General features: G+C 38.9%; 1 protein-coding gene and 1 long non-coding RNA gene across 8 annotated transcripts in view; one reads left to right on the top strand and one right to left on the bottom strand.

Moving 5' to 3' along the window:
• The window catches only part of HORMAD2 (HORMA domain containing 2), an 88,775-nt gene extending 83,496 nt beyond the window's left edge, over window positions 1-5,279 (bottom strand). For 3 of the 5 annotated variants that reach the window (XR_004809445.2, XM_049101713.1, XM_035706461.2), the window contains exons 1-2: window positions 5,005-5,279; window positions 378-417 (exon numbers count right to left, since the gene is read on the bottom strand). Coding sequence is in view for 2 of the 5 variants with exons in the window: in XM_049101713.1 (XP_048957670.1) it covers window positions 378-385 (8 nt within the window). In the remaining 3 variants the exon portion in view is untranslated. Of the gene's footprint in view, window positions 1-377; window positions 418-4,725; window positions 4,840-5,004 lie in introns of those variants that run through there. The other 2 variants (XM_025474518.3, XM_025474519.3) reach the window with 2 other exon arrangements.
• A 13-nt stretch (window positions 5,280-5,292) lies between these two features.
• LOC125753708 (uncharacterized) overlaps window positions 5,293-21,932 on the top strand; it is a 61,070-nt gene continuing 44,430 nt past the window's right edge. For 2 of the 3 annotated variants that reach the window (XR_007406123.1, XR_007406121.1), the window contains exon 1: window positions 5,341-5,568. This is a non-coding gene — a long non-coding RNA (uncharacterized LOC125753708). Of the gene's footprint in view, window positions 5,569-21,932 lie in introns of all 3 variants that reach the window. The other variant, XR_007406122.1, reaches the window with a different exon arrangement.

Raw genomic sequence — 21,932 nt, 5'->3', positions numbered from 1 at the left:
TGAGGAATTAACATTTATAAAGTAAGTAAAGTTAAATTATATATATGTGTGTGTGTGTGTGTGTGTGTGTATATATATAAATAGAGAAAGAACCAGCAGTACAATGTAGTGGAAAGAGGCTTTGGAGTTAAGGAATCTAGATCCAAATTCTGTTCAACTACTTAGTAGCTCTGTGACTTGGTTAAATCACATAGTCATCCTGGGCCTCAGTTTCCTTTTTATAAAATAAAAACAATAAATCCAACCTCTCAGGGCTCTTATAGTGTTTATCTGAGCATGTGTTCATCTGGAGAGCATACATAGTATAATGGTTAAGTACACACACTCTTCTTCAGCCACACTGCCTACAATCAAATTTTAGTCTGCAATTAACTTGCCATTTCATCTTGAGCAAGTTGTGTGCCTCAGTGTCCCCATCTGTAAAATAAGGATAGTAATAGTAACTGCTTCATAGATCTGTTGTGAGGACTAAATGAGTCATTATTTACAGGGCACTTGGAACACTGTCTGACAAATATTTCATTATAAGTAACAAAGCATGTTCATTTTTAAAAATCTTATGTTAGTATTTGAACTTCTAGTTTTCTTCCAGCCTTCCAGTTGTTCCTTCTCATCATCTACTTCAGACTTTTCCCTCGCCCATTTCTTAGTGTGTGGTGCTCAGGAGCTCCATTTCCCCCCCTTACTTCTAAACATACTCCCTGGATGAACAAATACAGTCCCATTGTTTCAATTACTATATCTATTCTAATAATTCTTATATGTCAGGAGTCCAGATCTCTATGGGGAGTTAGAGATCTATACCTCTATAAGACAGTTTCACTTTGATGTTCCCAACACACCTAAATGTGAGTTCTTTTCCCCAAAAATCCTGTTTCTGTTCCCTAGCTCAGCGAATGATATCAAATACCTAATTGTTCATGCCTAAAAACTATAACTCAACCCTGACCCTGCCTCACTTCCACATCCAGTCTCCTTAATACTTATCAAATATTGGGGCCCCTGGGTGGCTCAGTGGTTGAGCATCTGTCTTTGGCTCAGTTTGTGATCCCAGCATCCTGGGATCGAGTCCCTTATCAGGCTCCCCACAGGAAGTCTACTTCTCCCTTTGCCTATGTCTCTGCCTTTCTCTCTGTGTCTCTCATAAATAAATGAATGAAATCATTAAAAAAAGACATTTATCGGGATCCCTGGGTGGCGCAGCAGTTTGGCGCCTGCCTTTGGCCCAGGGCACGATCCTGGAGACCTGGGATCGAATCCCATGTCGGGCTCCCAGTGCATGGAGCCTGCTTCTCCCTCTGCCTATGTCTCTGCCTCTCTCTCTCTCTCTCTCTCTGTGTGTGTGTGTGTGACTATCATAAATAAATAAAAATTAAAAAAAAAGACATTTATCAAATGTGTCCATTCCTCACTTTACACATGTTATTGTTATCTCTGCTTTAGATGAGATTAGCCTCATCTTTTGCCTGGACTGCTATAACCACCAGTCTGCTTGTCACTGATCCTGCCCTTCTCCATTCTTTCCCTTGTATTGCAGTCTGAGTTTTCTTTTTCTCTTTTTTTTTTTTTTTGAGTTTTCTTTTTAAATTGCAAACATGATTATGTAACTCCATAGACTGAAATTCTTCAAAGGCTCCCCACTGCCCTCAGGATAAAATCCAAACTCCTTACCATGGCTTCAATATCTCGCTCATGCCTCCTTAGTCCCATCTCTCACCATTTTCCGTCACAATTTTATGCATCAGTTATTCTTACTAACATTAGTTACCCTAAACCATATTCTCTTCAGCTTTCAGGCTTTTGTAATATTCCTTCTCCCTGAAACCTTCTCCTCCATTCTCAATTCCTACTTATTTCTTAGATCTGGCTTAGTATACTGTTCTCAAGGAACTATTCCCTGATGACCACCACCACCAAGTTGGGTTATGTGCCCATTGTAATATATACAGTATCACGGTTACGTTTATGTATCCATCCCACCCCATTGTAAGCTAACATGAAAGTAAAGTTGTGTCTGTCTAGCTCATTCTTTGTTTTTTAAAGGTGTCCTTAAAGGTACAATTTAATGGGTTTTATCATAGTTTTGCAACCATCACTACTAATTCCAGAAGATTCTTGTTTTCCCAAAAAGAAACTCCATGCCCATTACCAATCACTCCCCACTCTCCCCTCCCCCTTGCCCCTTGCAACCACTAATCTATGTTTCATCTCTATGGATTTGCCTATTCTGGACATTTCATATAAATGAAATCATGTAATATGTCACCTTTTATGTCTGGTTCAGCTCATTCTTGAATCCTCAGCACCTCAGCATTGTTCCAGTATTGGAACAAAATAGATGCTCAATAAATATTTGCTGGGTCAATAGAGAAGTACTACAAGAATGAGAAAGAATTAAGTATCTAGAAAAGAATTACAGAATATTAGAGATAGGAGGAACTTTAAATGTCATCCAGTCCAAACATCTAATTTTCTAGATGAGGAAATCAAGGTCCAGAGAAATCAACTCACTTACTCAGGGTCAAACACTCACTGGCAGACTGAGAATAAAACTTAAGAAATTTTTGCTCACAATTTAGGAGTTTTTCTACAATGACTCCCTAAAATGAAATTCCTTTTTGCTTGCATTCCATTTAAAATGATGCACTACCAGTGCTTTCCTAGTTGTGGAGCTTGCTTGCTTACTTCTAAGTACAGTAGTGTCTTTTTCTGTTGTTCTAGAATGAGCTTGCTTTAGAAAGGCAAAACATATCTAAATGATTTTTTTAAATAGCCAGGCTCTTTTCAACCTCTAATTATTCCTTTGCTACTGTTGTTTTCTCTTTGAGCAGGTGTTTTGTGGAAGTCTCCTATTCAAGTACAAACTCTGCTTAATTTTGAAAGCTCACAAGCTGACAGCCCCAGGAGGTATGACACTACAGATCATGCACTCAAAGAGAATAACTCTGATGTTTTTTAATCACCTTGTTCTAACTCATTATCTAAAAGCTTAGGAGAGATTTCATAATAATTATGGATTTTATGAACAAAACTCTAACTTTCAAATGTCTTTCAGTTATATATTTGCTTGCATATTTGACCCACAAATATCTGAAATGTCACAGGGCATCAATATCATTCACTCTTATACTCGATATATTCACTCTGTGACAAGAATTATGATCTTGGGAGGGCAAGATGTACTTTCTCAGATAAAAAGACTCATACTAGGCTAACCTCTTGACTTACATCTCAACTGCCCTATTTAAAATGTTGATACAATTGCTTACTATTTTACCCTTTTACGAGTGAATCCAAGATTTAAATAAAGATTAACCAGCTATTGCTCAGTATATTAAAGCCTAAGCCACTTCTTGCCCCCCCCCCCCCCATTTTGGCCATTCTGAGTGAAGTAAAAACCACTTTTATCATGTTTGCACAAAGACAATAATAGTTGATTTCCTAATGATTTCCACCCATCTTTCCCAATCTTCCAAAACCATTTTTTAACAAGAAAATTCCCTTTATATCAAATGAACAATATCTAATAGCTGAATTCTAAAATGCAACTAGATGAGCTTTCTTGCCTGATATGAAGGATGGCTTTACACAAAGGAAGTACATTTTGACATAAATGGGCTCAGCATCATAGATTTGGAAGGGAAAGGACATGTCCTCTAAAGATAATCTAATCCCTTTATTTTAAAGAAAAGGAAAGTCATTTAGTGGAGGAAGGATAGTCTCTTCAACAAATGGTATTGGAACAACAGGATCTCTGTAGGCAAAATACAAAAACAACCCCCCCCCCGCCCCAAACCAAAAACTCTCAGTCTAAATCTCACACTGCACACAAATAATTCAAAATGGGTCATGGATTTAAACGTAAAATGTAAAACTATAAAGAAGAGGAAAATGAAGTCCAACAAAAGAAGTTGGTTTGTCAGAGGTCACCCAGTTATTCAGAGGCTTCACAGAGTTTGCTTCCATAAATTATTATTCACCATTTTAACAAATTCCATTTGGCTCTGATAATTCCCCTTTTCCACGCTCACTCAGAGTAAATGGTTTTCCACTATATTAATCGGATATTTGTTCATGCTCTTTTGGTTTTTTAATATCTTCTTCGGGCTACCTCAATTATTCATTCATTCAAAATTTACTGGGTGACTACAATGTACCAGACATCATGTAGGATTGCAAAGATGTAAAATATCACTCACATCTCAAGAGATTGATGATCCAATGGGGGAGATATGAGACTATCAGCCTAATTAAATAAAAAACTCTTTTAGGGACAAGGACCGAACTTTATCTTTGTTTTCACCAGCCAAGTGAAGTGAAAACACTCCGTCCCATGCTCTGCACATCTGAACACATGTCGGTGATTGGCTAATCTTGCGTTTCAAGACACTTTCGCCCTTGTACTGTTCGGGGACCTAAAGTCCACAGAGATTAAAGGGCACGTCCTGGAAAAGGTGGCAAAGGAGCCAAGATGACTCCGTGGGGACCCATCCCCACCTCTGTCACCTCTTGCTCTGCGCCACGCATGGATCCTGGTGGAACACCTCCATGGCTGGCGAAAACCTGGCCTACCCAACGTCACCCCAAAGCTCCATTCCCAACCCCCAGCAATGCACAGACGTCGTTGGCCTGACCCCAGTGCTGGGCCACTCGCTAACTACCGCTGCTGCTTCCTCACCAAGACTCATTGCTTCTTTCCCATTGAAATCTGAATTCAAGAGCTACCTTGATAGCGGGAATGCGGGTGTTCGCAGAAAAATTCTCCCCACTCTTTTTTTTTTCGTCCTCCCTTCCTGTACGTGAAATTTTTCAAAACTCGAGCGCTGAGGGTGAGAGTAGAGGGAAGGGTGGGGTGTTAATCTAGAAGCTTCCCTTAGTCTTCTTCCTCAGTGCCAGCCTTCCCGCTTCTCCTCAGAGAACCTCGGGCCTCTGCGGAATACCTTCAAATCAAACTTAAAGCCTCAAGGAAAAAGAAAAGGAAAGGGAAAAAAAATTTAACCTAACCTTAGGAAAACTGACGATGCTCAAGCACTGTCTTTCTCCTTGCGTCTGGACAGCCCTCACTTCAGCTGTCGACGCCTCTCTCAGGAGCGTGAGTACCCAACGGCCGTTTCCGGCCCAAACCCGCTTAGGCTTATGAATAGTCAATAAGGTCCTTTGAGGGCGGGGCGAGACGCTGCCTCATGAATAATGCATGATCTCTCCAAGGCTTGCCTGGGCGGTCTGCCTCGTTCGGCTTCATGAATATGCAAAAAGGGGTGAGCGGCCGCTAACCGACCCCTGACAGGCTCGGCCCCCTCAGCGCCGGCGTCCTCTGGGGCGGGCCTCCTTCGCGCTGGTTCTCAGGCCACGCAGCCTCCCGTCGCCGGCGCCGTGTCCCTGCTGCCGACTTTCTTGCCCTTCTGAGGGCTGGCCCCGCGCTCCCGGGCCTGAGGGACCCGCCCTGGGCTCGCGGCGCCGCCCACGGACCCCGACGGGGCCTTCCGCGCGGGGCCGCTGCACCTGGGCAACCGGTACGTCGAGGACAGTCTCCCGTGGGGCTCGCTGAGGAGACGCCTGCTGTCCCAGGTGAGGCGGCGGCGCGGAGGTCCTGGCCGGCCCAGAGGGACCTGGGGTCAATGGGGCGGGGCCGGGTTAGAGCCGGAAGGGCCGCGGGGTGAATGCGAGCCTGGACGGGGACCAGGACAGAGAGGCGTGAGACCAGCTTAGGGCGGTGTCGGGGAGAAGCCTCTAGAGCCTAGGTGCTTGGCGTACGGGTGTCCTCGCGGAAGCCGGCAGCGGGAGCTAGCGGTCCAGAGACAGAGGTGTCACCCCTTGAGGCATCTCCACTTCTTCCCTGGCATCGATCCAACTTTGCGTTATTTTCAACATCGATTTGTCGTCGCGCGTTCAGACGTATTCCACTGCCTTGTGGAGTTTCTCGAAGGTTCGTGGAGTCCCCCTTGAACCTCTGCGATGGGATTTCTTTGGGAGTGGATGAAGCATGGGGCCTCTGGACACCTGTTTTTACTTTCTGTTTCTGCAGTAAAGGAAAAAAAGATCCAAGCTGGTAAAAACATGAGTTAATAACATAATGAAATGACTAAAACCATGAATTGGGCTGCGATAGTTTTTTAGTGCAGGGTTTCTAAACCTCCGCGGTCATTCTTCTCCCTGCCAATTTGTGACAACCCAGAATGTCTCCAGATGTAGTCAAGTGTCCCCTGAGGGACAAAACCACCCTTGGTTGAGAACTACTTTAATCCTGAACTTTCCAGAAGAAATTGCTCTGTAAGCTCCAGCCTGGCAGATGGTCTCTCTGCTCCAGCCCTTTCGGCGTCAGTATTTACCCACTTCCCAATGGAGGGACCACTAGTCCGTCTGTTCTGTCATTCTCATCTGCCCTCGTCTCAGCTTCACTGTCTCCAAAGAGCCTTCTTCCTCTACTTTATGCTAATGAAAGTTCATCTCACCACCCCCCCCCACACACACAGTTATTGTCTGTGTGTGTATTACCATTGTTTCCTTACTAAAATTTATCACAATCTGGATTTCATTTATTTCTTAATCTGTTTTTCTTCACCACGGAGAATGCAAGTAAGCTTTATTAGAGGCCTGATCTGTCTGGGTCACTCCAGGATCCCTATAGCTCAACACACAACACAGTGCCTAGCAGACAGGGATCACTCAATAAACCTTGGTGGACTGAGACAATACTCTTTTTTTCCTCTAAGAGCTTTTGTGGAGTTTCTCCTTCTCCTTTCCATTCTCATTCTTGTTGAGCTCCTTGTGACCTTTGTTTAGAATTTGAATGGATGAATGAGCACCTAGAAGCTATGGGTAGAGACTTCACTTTTCCCATGACTTATACACTCCTTGAGGGCAGAAACTGTCCTTTATTATGTTCATTGAAGGTATTCATATAGTTGAATGAACCAATCTATGACTTAAGGAACGATATTAGACGATTAAAAATCGATAGCGCCACTGGGGCTTTAGAAAATATCAGTCTATTCCCTTACTTTACAGATGAGAGTTTTAAGTAATTCATGCAAGATCACCACACTTGTTAAGAGACCAGGTCACAAGTACAACCCATGGTCTCACACCTTTCATTTCAATGCTTCTTTCCAATCTCTGACCAGTGTAGTTTCTGATTACTTTTCTGTGAAGCTGATTTACAACTCAAATACAAAAATCCGAAGCCAAAGACTTGTTTCTTGTCAACTAAAAGCTTTTGAGCTTGTACTTTTCATCTTTTGATTAAATCTACCTCAAGGGATTATGACCTAAAGAACTCAAAAGTTCTGTAAGATATTCAAACAATTACCCATCTTTCCTTGTACCTTTCAATAAGAGACTGGAAATTGTCCCTGTCAGAGCAAAGTATCCTATTTGTTTTGGATGGAAAAGATGTACATAGTGGGAGAAATTGATCATTGTGTAGAAATTTCCAAATAAGCAGTTGTTAAAGTTTGACCAAACCCTGTATCCAGTAGTAAAATAGCATGCAAAACAAATTAAAATAGAGTGGGGGAGGGGACTTTTATTTAGGTGCCTTTCATTACCTTTCTCTCTTTAGACACATGTTTCCTTTTACACTGTGTACTTGTAATAGTTGCCACTCCTCATTAATCAGTCTCTAGTTAAACTCTTGTTTTTTTGAGAACTAAAGACCATTTTTCCTTCTCAGTTAAATTCAGGGTTCCTTCTTTTTCTCTTCTAGATCAATTCATATTAGGCAGCACCTGGTTAGTAGAGCCTTGCAGCATCATGCTCTCAGCTGTTAAGATTTTGCAGTTTTTTTCTGCAACATCTAACACCACTCTTTATCACGGGAAGTAGATAACCATTTGTCTGACTGGAATTTTCCCCATCAAGTTCAGTTTAAGCTTGGAAGTCTTCTCCGAAAGATGGTTTACTCAAAGGTTGCCAAAAATAGACATATCGAATATAAAATGTATTTTTTTAAAAAAAGATTTTGTTTATTTATTCATGAGAGACACCAAGAGAGAAGCAGAGACATAGGCAGAGGGAGAAGCAGGCTCCCTACAGGGAGCCTGATGCAGAACTCAATCCCAGGACCCTGGGATCACGATCTGAGCCAAAGCAGATGCTCAACCACTGAGCCACCCAGGTGCCCCTATAATATATATTTTCAAGAGAACATCTCTAGATGCATTTCCATCTTTAGTGTACACAGTCATGATACAAATACAGAGAAAAGAAGGGTGGCTTCTTTACCCTATCTTCAACTTTTATTAGAACTCTTAAAATCATAACTTCTAGACATCATAAAGCTAACACCACCATATTTATTCATCAAGCATTTATTTTGCACCTGCCGTTTCTAAAGCACTCTGCTTGGCATTTTGGGGACCAGAGAGAGAATAATTTGGTCTCCGAGCTGTGGAAGTTTACAGTTTAGTAAGAGTAAACACATTACTCATAGAAAATATTAATGCAAATATTAATGGAGGTATAAATTATAAGATAGAACATAGAGAAGGAAGCTATGAATTCTTTTTTTTTTTTTAAGATTTTATTTATTTTTTCATGAGAGACACAGAGACATAGACAGAAGGAGAAACTGGCTCCATGCAGGAAGGGAAGCCTGATGTGGGACTCGATCCTGGAACCCCGGGATCACGCCCCAAGTCAAAGGCAACTTCTCAACCACTGAGCCACCCAGGCATCCCATATAAATTCTAAATAATGAATCAAGACAGCTTCACAAAGGAGGTAGCATTTTAGGAGGAGAGCATGTGTATATAATTTGCTTTGCTCATTCTCTGGCAGTGGCTAGACAACTTCAAACCAATAGAAGTAGGCATTTTGCCCACCACTTTAGAACTAGGGAAAAAAGAAGGTGTAAGATCCTTTCTTTCCATTCCTGGTAGCAGCATGCTTCTGAAAGCTAAATGTTGTCTTAGCAATCCCAAATGTCTCTCATTCATGGTTAAGAGGAGAGTGCCAGTTGCATTATTTCAAGCTGTCATTTCCACATTAGAGTGTTATTTTATTCTGGTTTTGACTGGGGCATGTACTAACCATGTGACATATTTGGGGGAGGGGGGAAGCAGTGGTATTGATAAGTATGTTTATGAATGTGATTCTGGAATCCTAGAATCTTAAGTATCACTCAGAAGAGAGACAAAATGATTTAGAAAACTGATGTTTTGAATCAGGCCTCTATGTGAAACTGGCTATATTAGGGTAATTAATTAGTGTAATTATTTTTTATTTTTAAATTAATTTTTTTAAAGATTTGTTTATTTATTTGAGAGAGATCCTGTGTGCATGCACCTGGGGGTGGAGGAATGGGGTTGGAGGAGGGACACAACAGGGAGAGGGAGAGAGAGAGAATCTCCAGCTCTGCTGAGTGCAGAGCCCACGCAGGGCTTGATCTCAAGACCCTGAGATCATGGCCCTAGCCGAAACCAAGAATCAGGTGCTCAAGGAACTGAGCCACCCAGTCTCTATTACCTATTTAGGGTAATCTTTAGAGAGAAAGGCAAAGAGAAAGGATCGCTGACTGGGCTTTAGCTTTTGAATGTGATTCATTTTTTGGCAGCCAAAGAGAAGCCAGTCAGTATGCAGTAAGCCTGTCAATATAAAATAAGCCCAACTATAAGGTCTTAACATAAGCTTGTGCTGCTTCTGCCCACACACTGTCATTCTACAAAATATAATTCCATGTGTAGGTGGCAATTTATTATGGCCTTCCTGCCCATTCAGAGTTGCATATCGATTTCTGCATCTTTTGATCTTTTCTGACTAGCAGAAGAATCATGTGGATTGTGTATTTCTGGGGAAAGCATGGTTTAATGAACTGGAACAGAAAATGACAGGGGCTGTAAGTGACAGGCTCCTGCCTGCTTGAGTGCCCTAAGACATGATGTCAAGGAAGGTAATAATTCTGAAACGTTATAGAAATTTTCATTTGGATACTTGGTTCTCTTTTCTGCTGACTCTGAAGTTTTGGTGACCTGTAAAATGATGTTATGCCTCCTAATGTTTATCATTTAATAGAAAAGGTTTCAAATGAAATAGATTTTAGACTATCTTTCCATGATTTAGCAATGGTACATCTGCACAGAGATCTGAGATGAGGTGATGTTCAAAATTTACCACAGTACTGACAGCCTATATGTTGAAGCCCTTTACTTTCTACACATTTCGATGCTTGGAAAATGACAGTAACCAAAAAAACATTGTTTAGAACTCCTATGAGACCCCAGTGCAGTCTCAGCCCTATGAGAGACTTTTTTTCTTCCTTTAGTTTATACCAACCCACTGATAAATGAAATGTGTAATTATTAATGACCTCTGGTTGAGAAGATCCTTAATTTAAGATTCAGAAGACTTATAATCTTAGTGCAAAGTGAATGCAAATATAAGGCATCTGAGGCAGGCTTCTATTTTTTTAAAAATAATTATTTACTTATCATTTATTTATTTTTAAAGTAATCACTACACCCAACATGGGGCTCAAACTCATGACTCTGAGATCAAGAGTCACATGCTTTACTAACTTGACTGAGCTAGCCAGGTGCACCCAGGGCAGGCTCTTCTAACATCTCCCTCATTAAAGAAACAAAAAGCAATTCCTTTCTGCCAAGAAAAAGGTTTAACAACTGGAAAGTAAATAAGGTATTATAGGAAAATTACCTACCTGGCTTTTTTTTAACTTTAAAATATATATGTATATATGTATATTATTTATTCATTTGACACAGAAAGGGAGAGCGTTCACACAAGCAGGGGGAGCAGCAGGCAGAGGGAGAAGGAGAAGCTGACTCCCATTTGAGCAGGAAGCCCAATGCAGGGCTCAATCTCAGGACCCTGGGATCATGACCTGAGCCAAAGGCAGATGCTTAACCAACTAAGCCACCCAGACACCCACCTACTTAGCTTTTAAAGATCGAAAGGAGAAAGAATTTCGAGAAGACATCATTTAGATAGAGATTTTCTATGACTTACACCTAAGGAAACTATTCCAGAAAGCCAGATTGCTGTGAAAGCCATATTTTCAAATGTGCCAGGGACTACATTAACATTGGTCACATTAGTGCACAGCACAGAAAGATTTACTATAGTAAGGTGCATTGGGAGAATTCAAAATATAACCTTATCAATAATCTGCGGACATCTCTCCCTCTTTATTTGTTGAAGACTGCCTGGACATAGGACATGTTCAGTAAACACACATTGAATGAATGCACGTATGTTGTCGAGAAAAATCCCAAATATCCTAGTGATATACTGGATGTGTTCAAATTATGCATAATGGAGTTGATCTTTCAAAAGATGCATTGCAAATTTCCTATTTTTGTTGTTAGTATTTGAAATCATTATATTTTTTAAAATTTTTAATCAAATATAGTATATATACAGGAAAGCATCCTCTTTTTTTAAATGTGCATTTTATTTACATATACATAAAATTCATCACTTTAAAGTGTACAGATCAGTGGTTTTTAGTATAAAGTGATATAATCATCACCACTAATTCCAGAATATTTTTATCACCTCAAGAAGAAACCCCATGCTCAGCAGTCACTCCCCATTTCTCCCTCCTCAAACTCTGTCAACTGTTAATCTACTTTTTTCCTCTCTGGATTTGACTATTCTGGATATTTCACATAAATAGAATCACATAATATATAGCTTTTTGTGTCTGGCTTCTTTCATCTAGTATAAAAGTTAAAATACGATATTCATGTTATAACACGTATCAGTACTTCATTTTTTTTTATTACTGAATAATACTCCATTGTATTTATTTACCTATTTATTTACCTATTTATCAGTTGATGGACATTTGACTTGTTACCACTTTCTGGCTATTAAGAATAATCCTCCTGAATATACATTTTCCCAAAGAAAATATACAGGTGGCCATGAGACACATGAAAAGATGCTCAACATCTCCATTCATCAGGGAAATGCAAATCTAAATCATAATGAAATATCACCTCACATGGGTCAGAGTGGTGATTATCAAAAAGACAAGTCAATAAGTGTTGGTAAGGATCTGGAAAAAAGAATAAAAAAATACTTTTAAAAAAGTTTTTATTTTAGCGGCACCTGGGTAGCTCATTCAGTTAAGTGTCCGCCTTTGGCTCAGGTCATGATCCCAGGGTCCTGGGATCAAGCCCTATGTCAGGCTCCCTGCTCAGCAGGGAATCTGCCTGTCCCTGTCTCTATGCCCCTTCCCACCCCCTGCTCATGGGCTCTCTTGCACGTTCTCTCAAATAAAATCATTTTTAAAAAATAGAGTTTTCATTTTTTTAAAAGATTTATTTATTTATTTATTCATGATAGACACAGAGAGAGAGAGGAAGAGACACAGGAGGAGGGAGAAGCAGGCTCCATGCCGGGAGCCCGACGCAGGACTTGATCCTGGGACTCCAGGATCATGCCCTGGGCCAAAGGCAGGTGCTAAACCGCTGAGCCACCCAGGGATCCCTAGAGTTTTCATTTTAATTACCCAGTGCTCATCACGACAAGTGAACTCCTTAATCTCCGTCACCTATTTCACCTATGACCCCACCTTCCCTCTGGTAACCATGTTTGTTCTCTGTAGTTAAGAATCTGTTTCATGGTTTCTCTCTTTCTTTCTCTCTTTTTCCCCCTTTGCTCATTTGTTTTGTTTCTTAAATTTCACAAATGAGTGAAATCATGTGGTATTTGTCTTTCTCTGACTGACTTATTAGCATTATACTCTCTAGCTTCATCCATGTGGTTGCAAATGGCAAGATTTCATTCTTTCTTATGACTGAATAATATTCCATCATATTACTCAGCCATTAGAAACAACAAATACCCACCATTTGCTTCAACGTGGATGGAACTGGAGGGTATTATGCTGAGTGAAATAAGTCAAACGGAGAAGGACAAACATTATATGGTCTCATTCATTTGGGAAATATAAAAAATAGTGAAAGGGAATAAAGGAGAAAGGAGAGAAAATGAGTGAAAATATCAGTGAGGATGACAGAACATGAGAGACTCCTAACTCTGGGAAATGAACAAGGGGTAGTGGAAAGGGATGTGGGCGGGGGGTTGGGGTGACTGGGTGACGGGCACTGAGGGGGGCACTTGATGGGATGAGCACTGGGTGATATGCTATATGTTGGCAAATTGAACTCCAATAAAAAAAATAAAGGTAGAAGAGTAGGAAAAAAAATATTCCATTGTATACATATACCACATCTTTATCTGTTCATCTATCAATGGACATTTGGATTACTCCCATATTTTGTAAATAATGCTGCAATAAACAAAAGTGTATGTATTCTTTTAATTAGTGGGGTTTTTTTTGTTTGTTTTTTTGTTTTGTTTTTGGCAAATACTCAATTGTGCAATTGCTGGATGATAGGGTAGTTCTATTTTTAACTTTTGAGGACCCTCCATAATGTTTTCCACTGTAGCTGCACCAGTTTGCATTCCCACCAAGAGTGTAAAAGGGTTCGTTTTTCTCCACATCCTTTCCAACATCTGTTGTTTCTTGTGTTGTTGATTTTATCCATTCTGACAGGTGTGAGGTGATATCGTAGTTTTGATTTGCATTTCCCTGATGGGAAATTATGATGAACATCTTTTCATGTATTTTTTGACCATCTAGATGTCTTCTTTGGCACAATGTTTGTTCATGTCTTCCGCCCATTTTTAAATTGGATTAATTGTTTTTTGGGTATTGAGTTTTAGTTCTTTATATATTTTGGATTCTAACCCTTTATCAGATATGTTGTTTGCAAATATCTTCTCCCATTCTATATGTTGCCTTTTGTTTTATTTTAAGGTTTATTTATTTATTTTAGAGAGAGAGCACAAAAGCAAGGGGAGGGGCAGAGGGAGAGAATCTCAAGCAGGCTCCTTGCTGAGCTTGGAGCTGAGATCATAACATGAGCTAGAATCAAGAGTCAGCTGCTCAATCGACCGAGCCACCCAGGTTCCCCTGTAGGTTGCTTTTTAGTTTTGTTGATTGTTTTCTTCGATGTGCAGAACCTTTATATTTTGTTATAATCCTAGTAGTTTATTTTTGCTTTTGTTTCCCTTTGCAGGCCTATCTAGAAAAAAGTTACTATGGCAGATTTCACAGAAATTACCGCCTGTGCTCTTTTCTAGGATTTTTATGGTTTCAGGTCTCACATTTAGGTCTTTAATCCATTTTGAATTTACTTTTGTGTGTGAGATAAGAAAGCAACATTCTTTTGCATGTTGTCGTCCAGTTTTCCCAACACTATTTGTTGAAGAGACCATCTTTTTTTCCATTGGATATTGCTTCCTGCTTTGTCAAAGATTAATTGACCATATAATTATGGGTTTATTTCTGGATTTTTGTTTTGTTCCATTGACCTATGTGTCTGTATACCGTACCATATTGTTTTGATTACTATACCTTTGTAATATAACTTGAAGTCTAGAATTGTGATGCCTCTAGCTTTGCTTTTATTTTTAAAATTGCTTTGGCTATTTGGGGTCTTTTGTGGTTCCATACAAACTTTGGGATTTTTTTTGTTTTAGTTCTATGAAAAATGCTGTTTGTAATTTGATAGGAATTTCATTAAATCTGTTGATTGCTTTGGGTAGTATGACACTTTAACTATTTCTTCTAATCCATGAGCATGGAATGTCTTTCCATTTCTTTGTTGTCTTCAATCTCTTTCATCAGTGTTTTATACTTTTCAGAGTACAGGTCTTTCACCTCTTTGGTTAGATTTATTCCTAGGTATCTTATTATTTTTGGTGCAATTGTAAATGAGATTGAGTCCTTAATTTCTCTTTCTGCTGCTTCATTATTGGGATATAGAAATGCAACAGATTTCTGTACATTAATTTTGTATCCTTGACTTTACTGGATTTGTGTATCAGTTCTAGCAATTTTTTGGTAGAGTCTTTTGGGTTTTTATGTATGGTATCATGTCATCTACAAATAGTGAAAGTTTTACTTCTCTCTTACTGATTTGGATACCTTTTATTTCTTTTTGTTGTCTAATTGCTGAGGTTAGGACTTTCAGTACTATGATGAATTAAAGTGAGAGTGGACATCTTGCTTTGTTCCTCACCTTCAGGGAAAGACTCTTAGTTTTTCCCTATTAAAAATAATGTTATCTGTATGTTTTTCATATATGGCTTTTATTATGTTGAGGTATGTACTTTCTAAATCTACTTTGGTGAGGATTTTTATCATGAATGGATCTTGTACTTTGTCAAATGCTTTTTCTGTATCTATTGAAATATCATACGGTTCTTATTCTTTCTCTTATTGATGTGGTGTATCATATTGATTAATTTGTGAATATTGAACCACCCTTGTAATCCAGGAATAAATCCCACTTGATTGTGGTGAATGCTTTTTCTTCTTCTTTTGAATGATTTTTCTAAATGTATTGTTGGATTTGGTTTGCTAATATTTTGTTGAGGAATTTTGCATCTCTGTCCATCAGAGATATTGGCCTGTGTTCTCTTTATGGTCTCTTTATCTGGTTTTGTTATCAGGGTAATGCTGGCTTCATAAAATGAATATGGAAGTTTTCCTTCCTTTTCTATTTTTTGGGATTATTTGAGAAGCATAGATATTAACTCTTCTTTAAATGTTTGGTAGAATTAACTTGTGAAACCGTCTGGTCCTGGACTTTTGTTTGCTGGGAGTTTTTTAAATTATTGACTCAGTTTCTTTCACTGAGCCTGGGTGGCTCAGTGGTTGAGTGTTCAGGGTGTGATCCCGGGATGTCCCGGGATCAAGTCCTGCTTTGGGAGCCTGCTTCTCCCCCTGCCTATGTCTCTGCCTCTCTCTGTGTCTCTCATTGAAAGAAAGAAAGAAAGAAAGAAAGAAAGAAAGAAAGAAAGAAAGAAAGAAAGAAGAAAGAGAGAGAGAGAGAAAGAGAGAGAGAAAGAGGAGAGAAAGAGAGAAAGAAAGAGAGAAAGAAAGAGAGAAAGAGAGAGAAAGAAAGAAAGAAAGAAAGAAAGAAAGAAAGAAAGAAAGAAAAAGAAAGAAAGAAAAAGAAAGTAAGTAAGTTAGGTTTTTTTTTTGCCGGTAATCAGTCTGTTCAAATTTTCTATTCCTTACTACCTAGGTTTTGGTATGTTTCTAGGAATTTATTTATTCATAAGAGACATAGAAAGAGAGGCAGAGACACAGGCAGAGGGAGAGGCAGGCTCCTCACAGGGACCCCGATTCGGGACTTGATCCCTCAACTCCGGGATCATGCCCTGAGCCAAAGGCAGATGCTCAACCACTAAGCCACCCAGACATTCCTTCTAGGAATTTTCAATTTCTTCTGGGTTGTCCAGTTTGTTGGCATATAGCTTTTCATAATATTCTCTTAAAATTGTTTGTATTTCTGTGGAGTATGCTATTATTTCTCCTCTCTTGTTTGTGATTTTATTTATTTGGGTCCTTCCTCTTCTTTTTCTTGGTAAGTCTGCCTAGAGGTTTATCAATTTTATTTATTTGGTTTTTTGGAAGAACCAGCTCCTGGTTTCATTGTATTTTTAGTGTATTTTTAGTTTCTATATCATGTATTTTTGCTCTGATTTATTATGTTCTTCCTTCTGTTGGTTTTATATGCTTTTCTTTTCTGGCTCCTTTAGGTATAAGGTTACATTGTTTATTTGAGATTTTTTTTTACTTCCTGAGTTAGTCCTGTATTAGAACCTATTTTGTTGTGTCCCACAGCTTCTGAACTGTTGTGTTTTCACTTTCATTTGTTTCCATGTACTTGTTATTTCCTTTTTAATTTCCTGGGTGACCCATTAGTTGTTTAGTAGCATGTTAATTAACATCCATGTATTTATTTCCTGGATGACTCATTAGTTGTTTAGTAGCATACTATTTAACCCCCATACAAACAATAAAAGAATATTATGAAAAGCTCTAGATTTTTTTCTTGTGGTTGACTTCTAGTTTCATTGTATTTAGTCAGAAAAGATGTATGATATGACTTCAGTGTTTTTGAATTTGTTGAGGCCTGTTTTGTGGCCTAATATGTGATCTTTTCTAGAAATGTTTTGTGTGTACTTGAAAAGAATGTGTATTCTGGTGTTTTAGGATGGAAAATTCCAAATATATCTGTTAAATCTATCTGGTCTAGTGTGTCATTCAAAGCTATTGTTTTCTTGTTGATTTTCTGTTTAGATGATCTGCCTATTGATGTATGTGGGGGTATTAAAGTTCTCTACTATTGCTGTATTATTATCAGTTAGTTCCTTTATGTTTGTTATGAATTATTTCATGTATTTGAGTGCTCCCACATTGGGTGCATAAATATTTATAATTGTTATATCTTCTTGTTGGATTGTCCCCTTACTTATGACATAGTGCCCTTTTTCATCTTTTGTTACAGTGTTTTTTTTTTTTTACAGTGTTTGTTTTAAAGTCTACTTTGTCCAATATAAGTATTGCTACTCCAGCTTTCTTTTGACATTCATTTGTGTGATAAATGTTTCTCCATTCCCTTTACTTTCAATCTGCCGGTGTCTTTAGGTCTACAATGAGTCTCTTGTAGGCAGCATATAGATGGGTCTTGTTTTTCTTTCTTTTTTTTAATCTATTCTGTTGCTCTGTGTCTTTTGATTGGAATATTTAGCTCATTTACATTCAAAGTAATTGTTGAGGGATCCCTGGGTGGCGCAGCGGTTTGGCGCCTGCCTTTGGCCCAGGGCATAATCCTGGAGACCTGGGATCGAATCCCACGTCGGGCTCCCGGTGCATGGAGGCTGCTTCTCCCTCTGCCTGTGTCTCTGCCTCTCTCTCTCTCTGTGTGATTATCATAAAAAAAAAAAACAAAAAAACAAAAAAACAAAAAAACAAAAAAACAAAAAAAAACAAAGTAATTGTTGATAGATATGTATTTACTGCCATTTTATTACTTGATTTGTAGTTGTTTCTAAAGATGTTCTCTGATTCTCTCATACCTTCTTTTTTATGGTTGCTGGTTTTCTTTAGTGATCTATTTACATTTCTTTCTCTTAATTCTTTGCATATTTTTTAGTGGTTTTTGATTTGTGGTTACCATTAGGTTTGTATATATCTTTTGCATCTAGTAGTCTGTATTAAGTTGATAGTCGTTTAAGTTTGAACCTATTCTTCACTCCTGTCCTCACATTTTAGATATATTATGTTCCATTTTACATCCTTTTATTTTGTGAGTTCTTTGAGTGATTTTTTTTACAAAAATATTTCTTTTTACTACTTTTGTGTTTCCTACCCTCATACTGTCATTTTTGGTCTTTCTACTCATAGCATCCTCTTTAATATTTCTTACAGAGCTGGTTTAGTGATCATGAACTCCTTTAGTTTTTGTCTGGGAAATCCTTTATCTCTCCTTCTATTCTAAATGATAGCCTTGCTGGATAGAGTATTCTTGGCTGCATGTTTCTCCCTTTCAGCACTTTGAATTTATCATACCACACCTTTATGGCTTGGGAAGCTTCTGCTGAAAAATCCATTGATGGCCTTATGGAGGTTCCTTTGTATGTAACGGTCCTCTTTTCTCTTGCTGCTTTTACTGTTTTTTCTTTATCACTATATTTTGCCATTTTAATTATGATATGTTGGGCAGCCCTGGTGGCTCAGCGGTTTAGTGCTGCCTTCGGCTTGGGGTATGATCCTGGAGACCTGGGATCGAGTCCCACGTTGGGCTCCCTACATGTATGGAGCCTGCTTCTCCCCTTGCCTGTGTCTCTGCCTCTCTGTCTTTCTCTGTCTGTCATGAATAAATAAAAAAAATCTTTAGAAAAAGAAATGTTTTAATTATGATATGTTTTGGTTTGGATTTGCTTTTCATTTTGTTGGAGGTTCTCTGTTCCTCCTGAATCTGGATATCTGTTTCTTTTATTGCTTTTTTTTTAAAGATATTATTTATTTATTCATGAGAGACACAAAGAGGCAGAGCCATAGGCAGTGGAAGAAGAAAGCATCCTCTGGGGAGCCTGGTATGAGACTTGATCCCAGGACCTCAGGATCATGACAGGAGCCAAAGGCAGATGCTCAACCAGTGAGCTACCCAAGTACCCCCTGGATATCTGTTTCTTCCCCCAAATTAGGGACATTTTCAGTTATTGTTTCTTCAAATAAATTTTCTACTCCTTTTCTCTCTCTTCTTCTGGGACTTCTATAATTTGAATGTTATTATGTTTGATGGAGTCATTGAGTTCCCTAAGTCTATTCTTGTTTTGCATAATTCTTTTTTTTCTCTTTTGTTCAGCTTGATTGCTTTCCATTACTGTGTCTTCTATGTCATTAATTTGTTTCTCTACTTCTTCCAGTCTTCCATCAATCATGTTTCTCATTTCATTTATTGAGCTCCTTATCTTTGCTATGTTATTCTTTACCTCTGTGTTAGTGGTCTCACTAACATTCTCCATTCTTTTCTCACCTACAGTGAGTGTCCTTGTGATCATTGCTTTAAATTTTCCATCAGGCATGTTACTTATATTTGTTTCACTTAGATCTCTAGCCATGGCCTTGTCCTGTTTCATTTGGGACAAATTCCTCTGTCTTCTCATTTTATCTAAATCTTTATGCCTGTTTCTGTGTTAGAAAAGTCAGCTCCGTCTTCTATTCTTGAGGATAATGGCTTTATGAAGAAGAGATTCTGCACTGTAGTTTTTCCTATTCCCCAGTACTTGGGCACTTCCAGGAGTGTCTGATCTCTGCTGCACATGCTCTGCTGTTGTGTCCTAGGCACTTAATCCTTCAGGCCAGTCATCTGCAGAGGCTCTCTTTGCCTGTTGTAGGCAGTGTTTGGTCCCTGGTCTGAGTGTAGTATCTTTTAACTAACTATGCTCCTGGTCTGCTTGTGAAATGAGACTCATCACTACTGCCACTGCCAGGGTCGAGAGACATGGTGTTGGCAGGGGTTTTGGCTGGATTTCTTGGGGAGGGGAATTCCTGCACTGGGACTGAGGCAAATGTGACTAGGAAGGGTGGTTCTTCTGGAGCATGGGAGGTGTGGGGCTTGCAAGCAAATTAGATAGGCTGTGTCTGCTGTGCTGGATCCAATAGATGGTCCTGTGCTTATGCCAAGGGAAGGGGAAGGGAAATGACACTGGCCAGTTCCTTTGTTCCTAGAGGGGTCTCTCTGTGAATGCTGCCTTTAGGACATGCTCCAAGGTGAGCAACTAACCTCCCCTCTCTGTGCCCCCAGTGCTCTTCAGATCATTGTTTGTATGCTGTATGTCTGTGGGCTGTTTCCCCTGCCTTTTCTCCCAGAGCAGCCCCAATGTCCTCTGAGTTCTCCCAGACCTAAGCACACTGACCTTTCAAACTCCAGCTTTTAAGCCAAGGCTTTAGCACTCACTAAATTTGGGCCCTCTCACTTTGCAAGCCAATTGCTACGGGGATTTATTTTCCCTGTGCACTTCCCTGTGTGCTAGTCTATCTCTCACCCTTCTCATTAACCACAGCTCCCTCCCAACCACAGTGGCCACAGTTCATTTCTCTCCCAAGCCATGTCCCTGCACTTTCCACTTTCTTCAGTGTGGCCTCTTCTCTACCTTTAGTTGTGGAGTTCTCCCAGTCTTCAAATCAATCTCTGGACTACTTTGGATGATTTCATCATTATCTTAATTGTATTTGTGGGACAGGGTGAGCCTAGGATCTTCCTATTCTGCTGCCATCATCCCCTCTCATCTACCAAAAGAATAAAATCTTGCCATTTGCAACAACATGGATGAATCTAGAGAATATTATGCCAAGTGAAATAAATCCAAGAAAGACAAATATTGTGTGATTTCACTTACATGTGGAATTTATAAATAAATAAATAAACAAACAAAGCAAAATTGAAGCAGATTCATAAATACAGAAAGTAAACTGGTAGTTGCCAGAGGGAAAGAGGGTTGGGGAATGGGTGAAGTGAAGTAAGTAGAGGATTAAGAGGTAGAAATTTCCAGTAATAAATATGTCACAAGAATGTAAAGTACAGTATATAGTCAAAAATATTATAATAACTTTGTATGGTGACAGATGGTAATTATACTTACCATGGTGAGCATTTTGTAATATATAGAAATGTCAAATCACCACCTGAATTAATTATCCACCTGAAACTAATATAGTGTTATAGTCAATTCATGTGTATACACACAGGAGTGGAATTGCTGGATTGTGTTTAAATTTGAGGAACTGCCAAACTGTTTCCAAAGCAGCTGCACCATTTTATATTCCCATCAGCAGTGTATGAGGATTCTGATTTCTTCACATCCTTGCTTTGTCATTTCCACCCTCACCCCTCCCCCAACTCATTTTTTCTTCTATTGCTACCCTAATGGATATGAAATGATATGCCATTGTGGTTTTTATTCACAATTCTTTAATGACTAATGGTGGTGAGTATCTTTTCATGTGCTTGCTGGCCATTTGTATTTCTTCTTTGGAGAAACATTAATCCTATGCCCACTTTAAAATTCGGTTATTTGTGTTTTTTAATGTAGAGTTGTAAATGTTCTTTATATATTCTGGATACAAGTCTTTCATCAGATATATGATTTTGAAATATTTTCTTATATTCGCTGGGTTGTCTTCAGTTTCTTGATGTCCTTAAACACACAAAAGGTTTTGATTTATTTGTTTTTTTGTTGCCTGTGCTTTTGTTGTCCTTTTTTTTTTTTTTTTTTGCTTTTGTTGTCCTATGTAAGAAACTATTTCCATCTAAGTTACGAAGATTTATGCCAGTGCTTTTTACTAAGAATTTTATACTTATATTTATATCTTCAGCCTATTTTGAGTTAATTTTCATATATAATGTGAGGTAGGAATCCAACTTCATTTCTTTTGTATGTGCATATCCACTTATCCAAGCATAATTTGTTGAAAGGACTATTCTGTCTCTCATTGAATTTTCTTGTCATCTTTGTCAAAAATTAATTGACAAAAAATAATAATAATTGACCATAATTGTGAGGGTTTATATATGTGCTCACATGTTCATTCCATTGAT

The sequence above is a fragment of the Canis lupus genome, chromosome 26, assembly GCF_003254725.2.
Source record: "Canis lupus dingo isolate Sandy chromosome 26, ASM325472v2, whole genome shotgun sequence".
NCBI classification, from domain to species: Eukaryota; Metazoa; Chordata; class Mammalia; order Carnivora; family Canidae; genus Canis; species Canis lupus.
The sequence above is the reverse complement of the archived record's forward strand: the minus strand, read 5'-3'. Positions and strand labels throughout refer to the sequence as shown.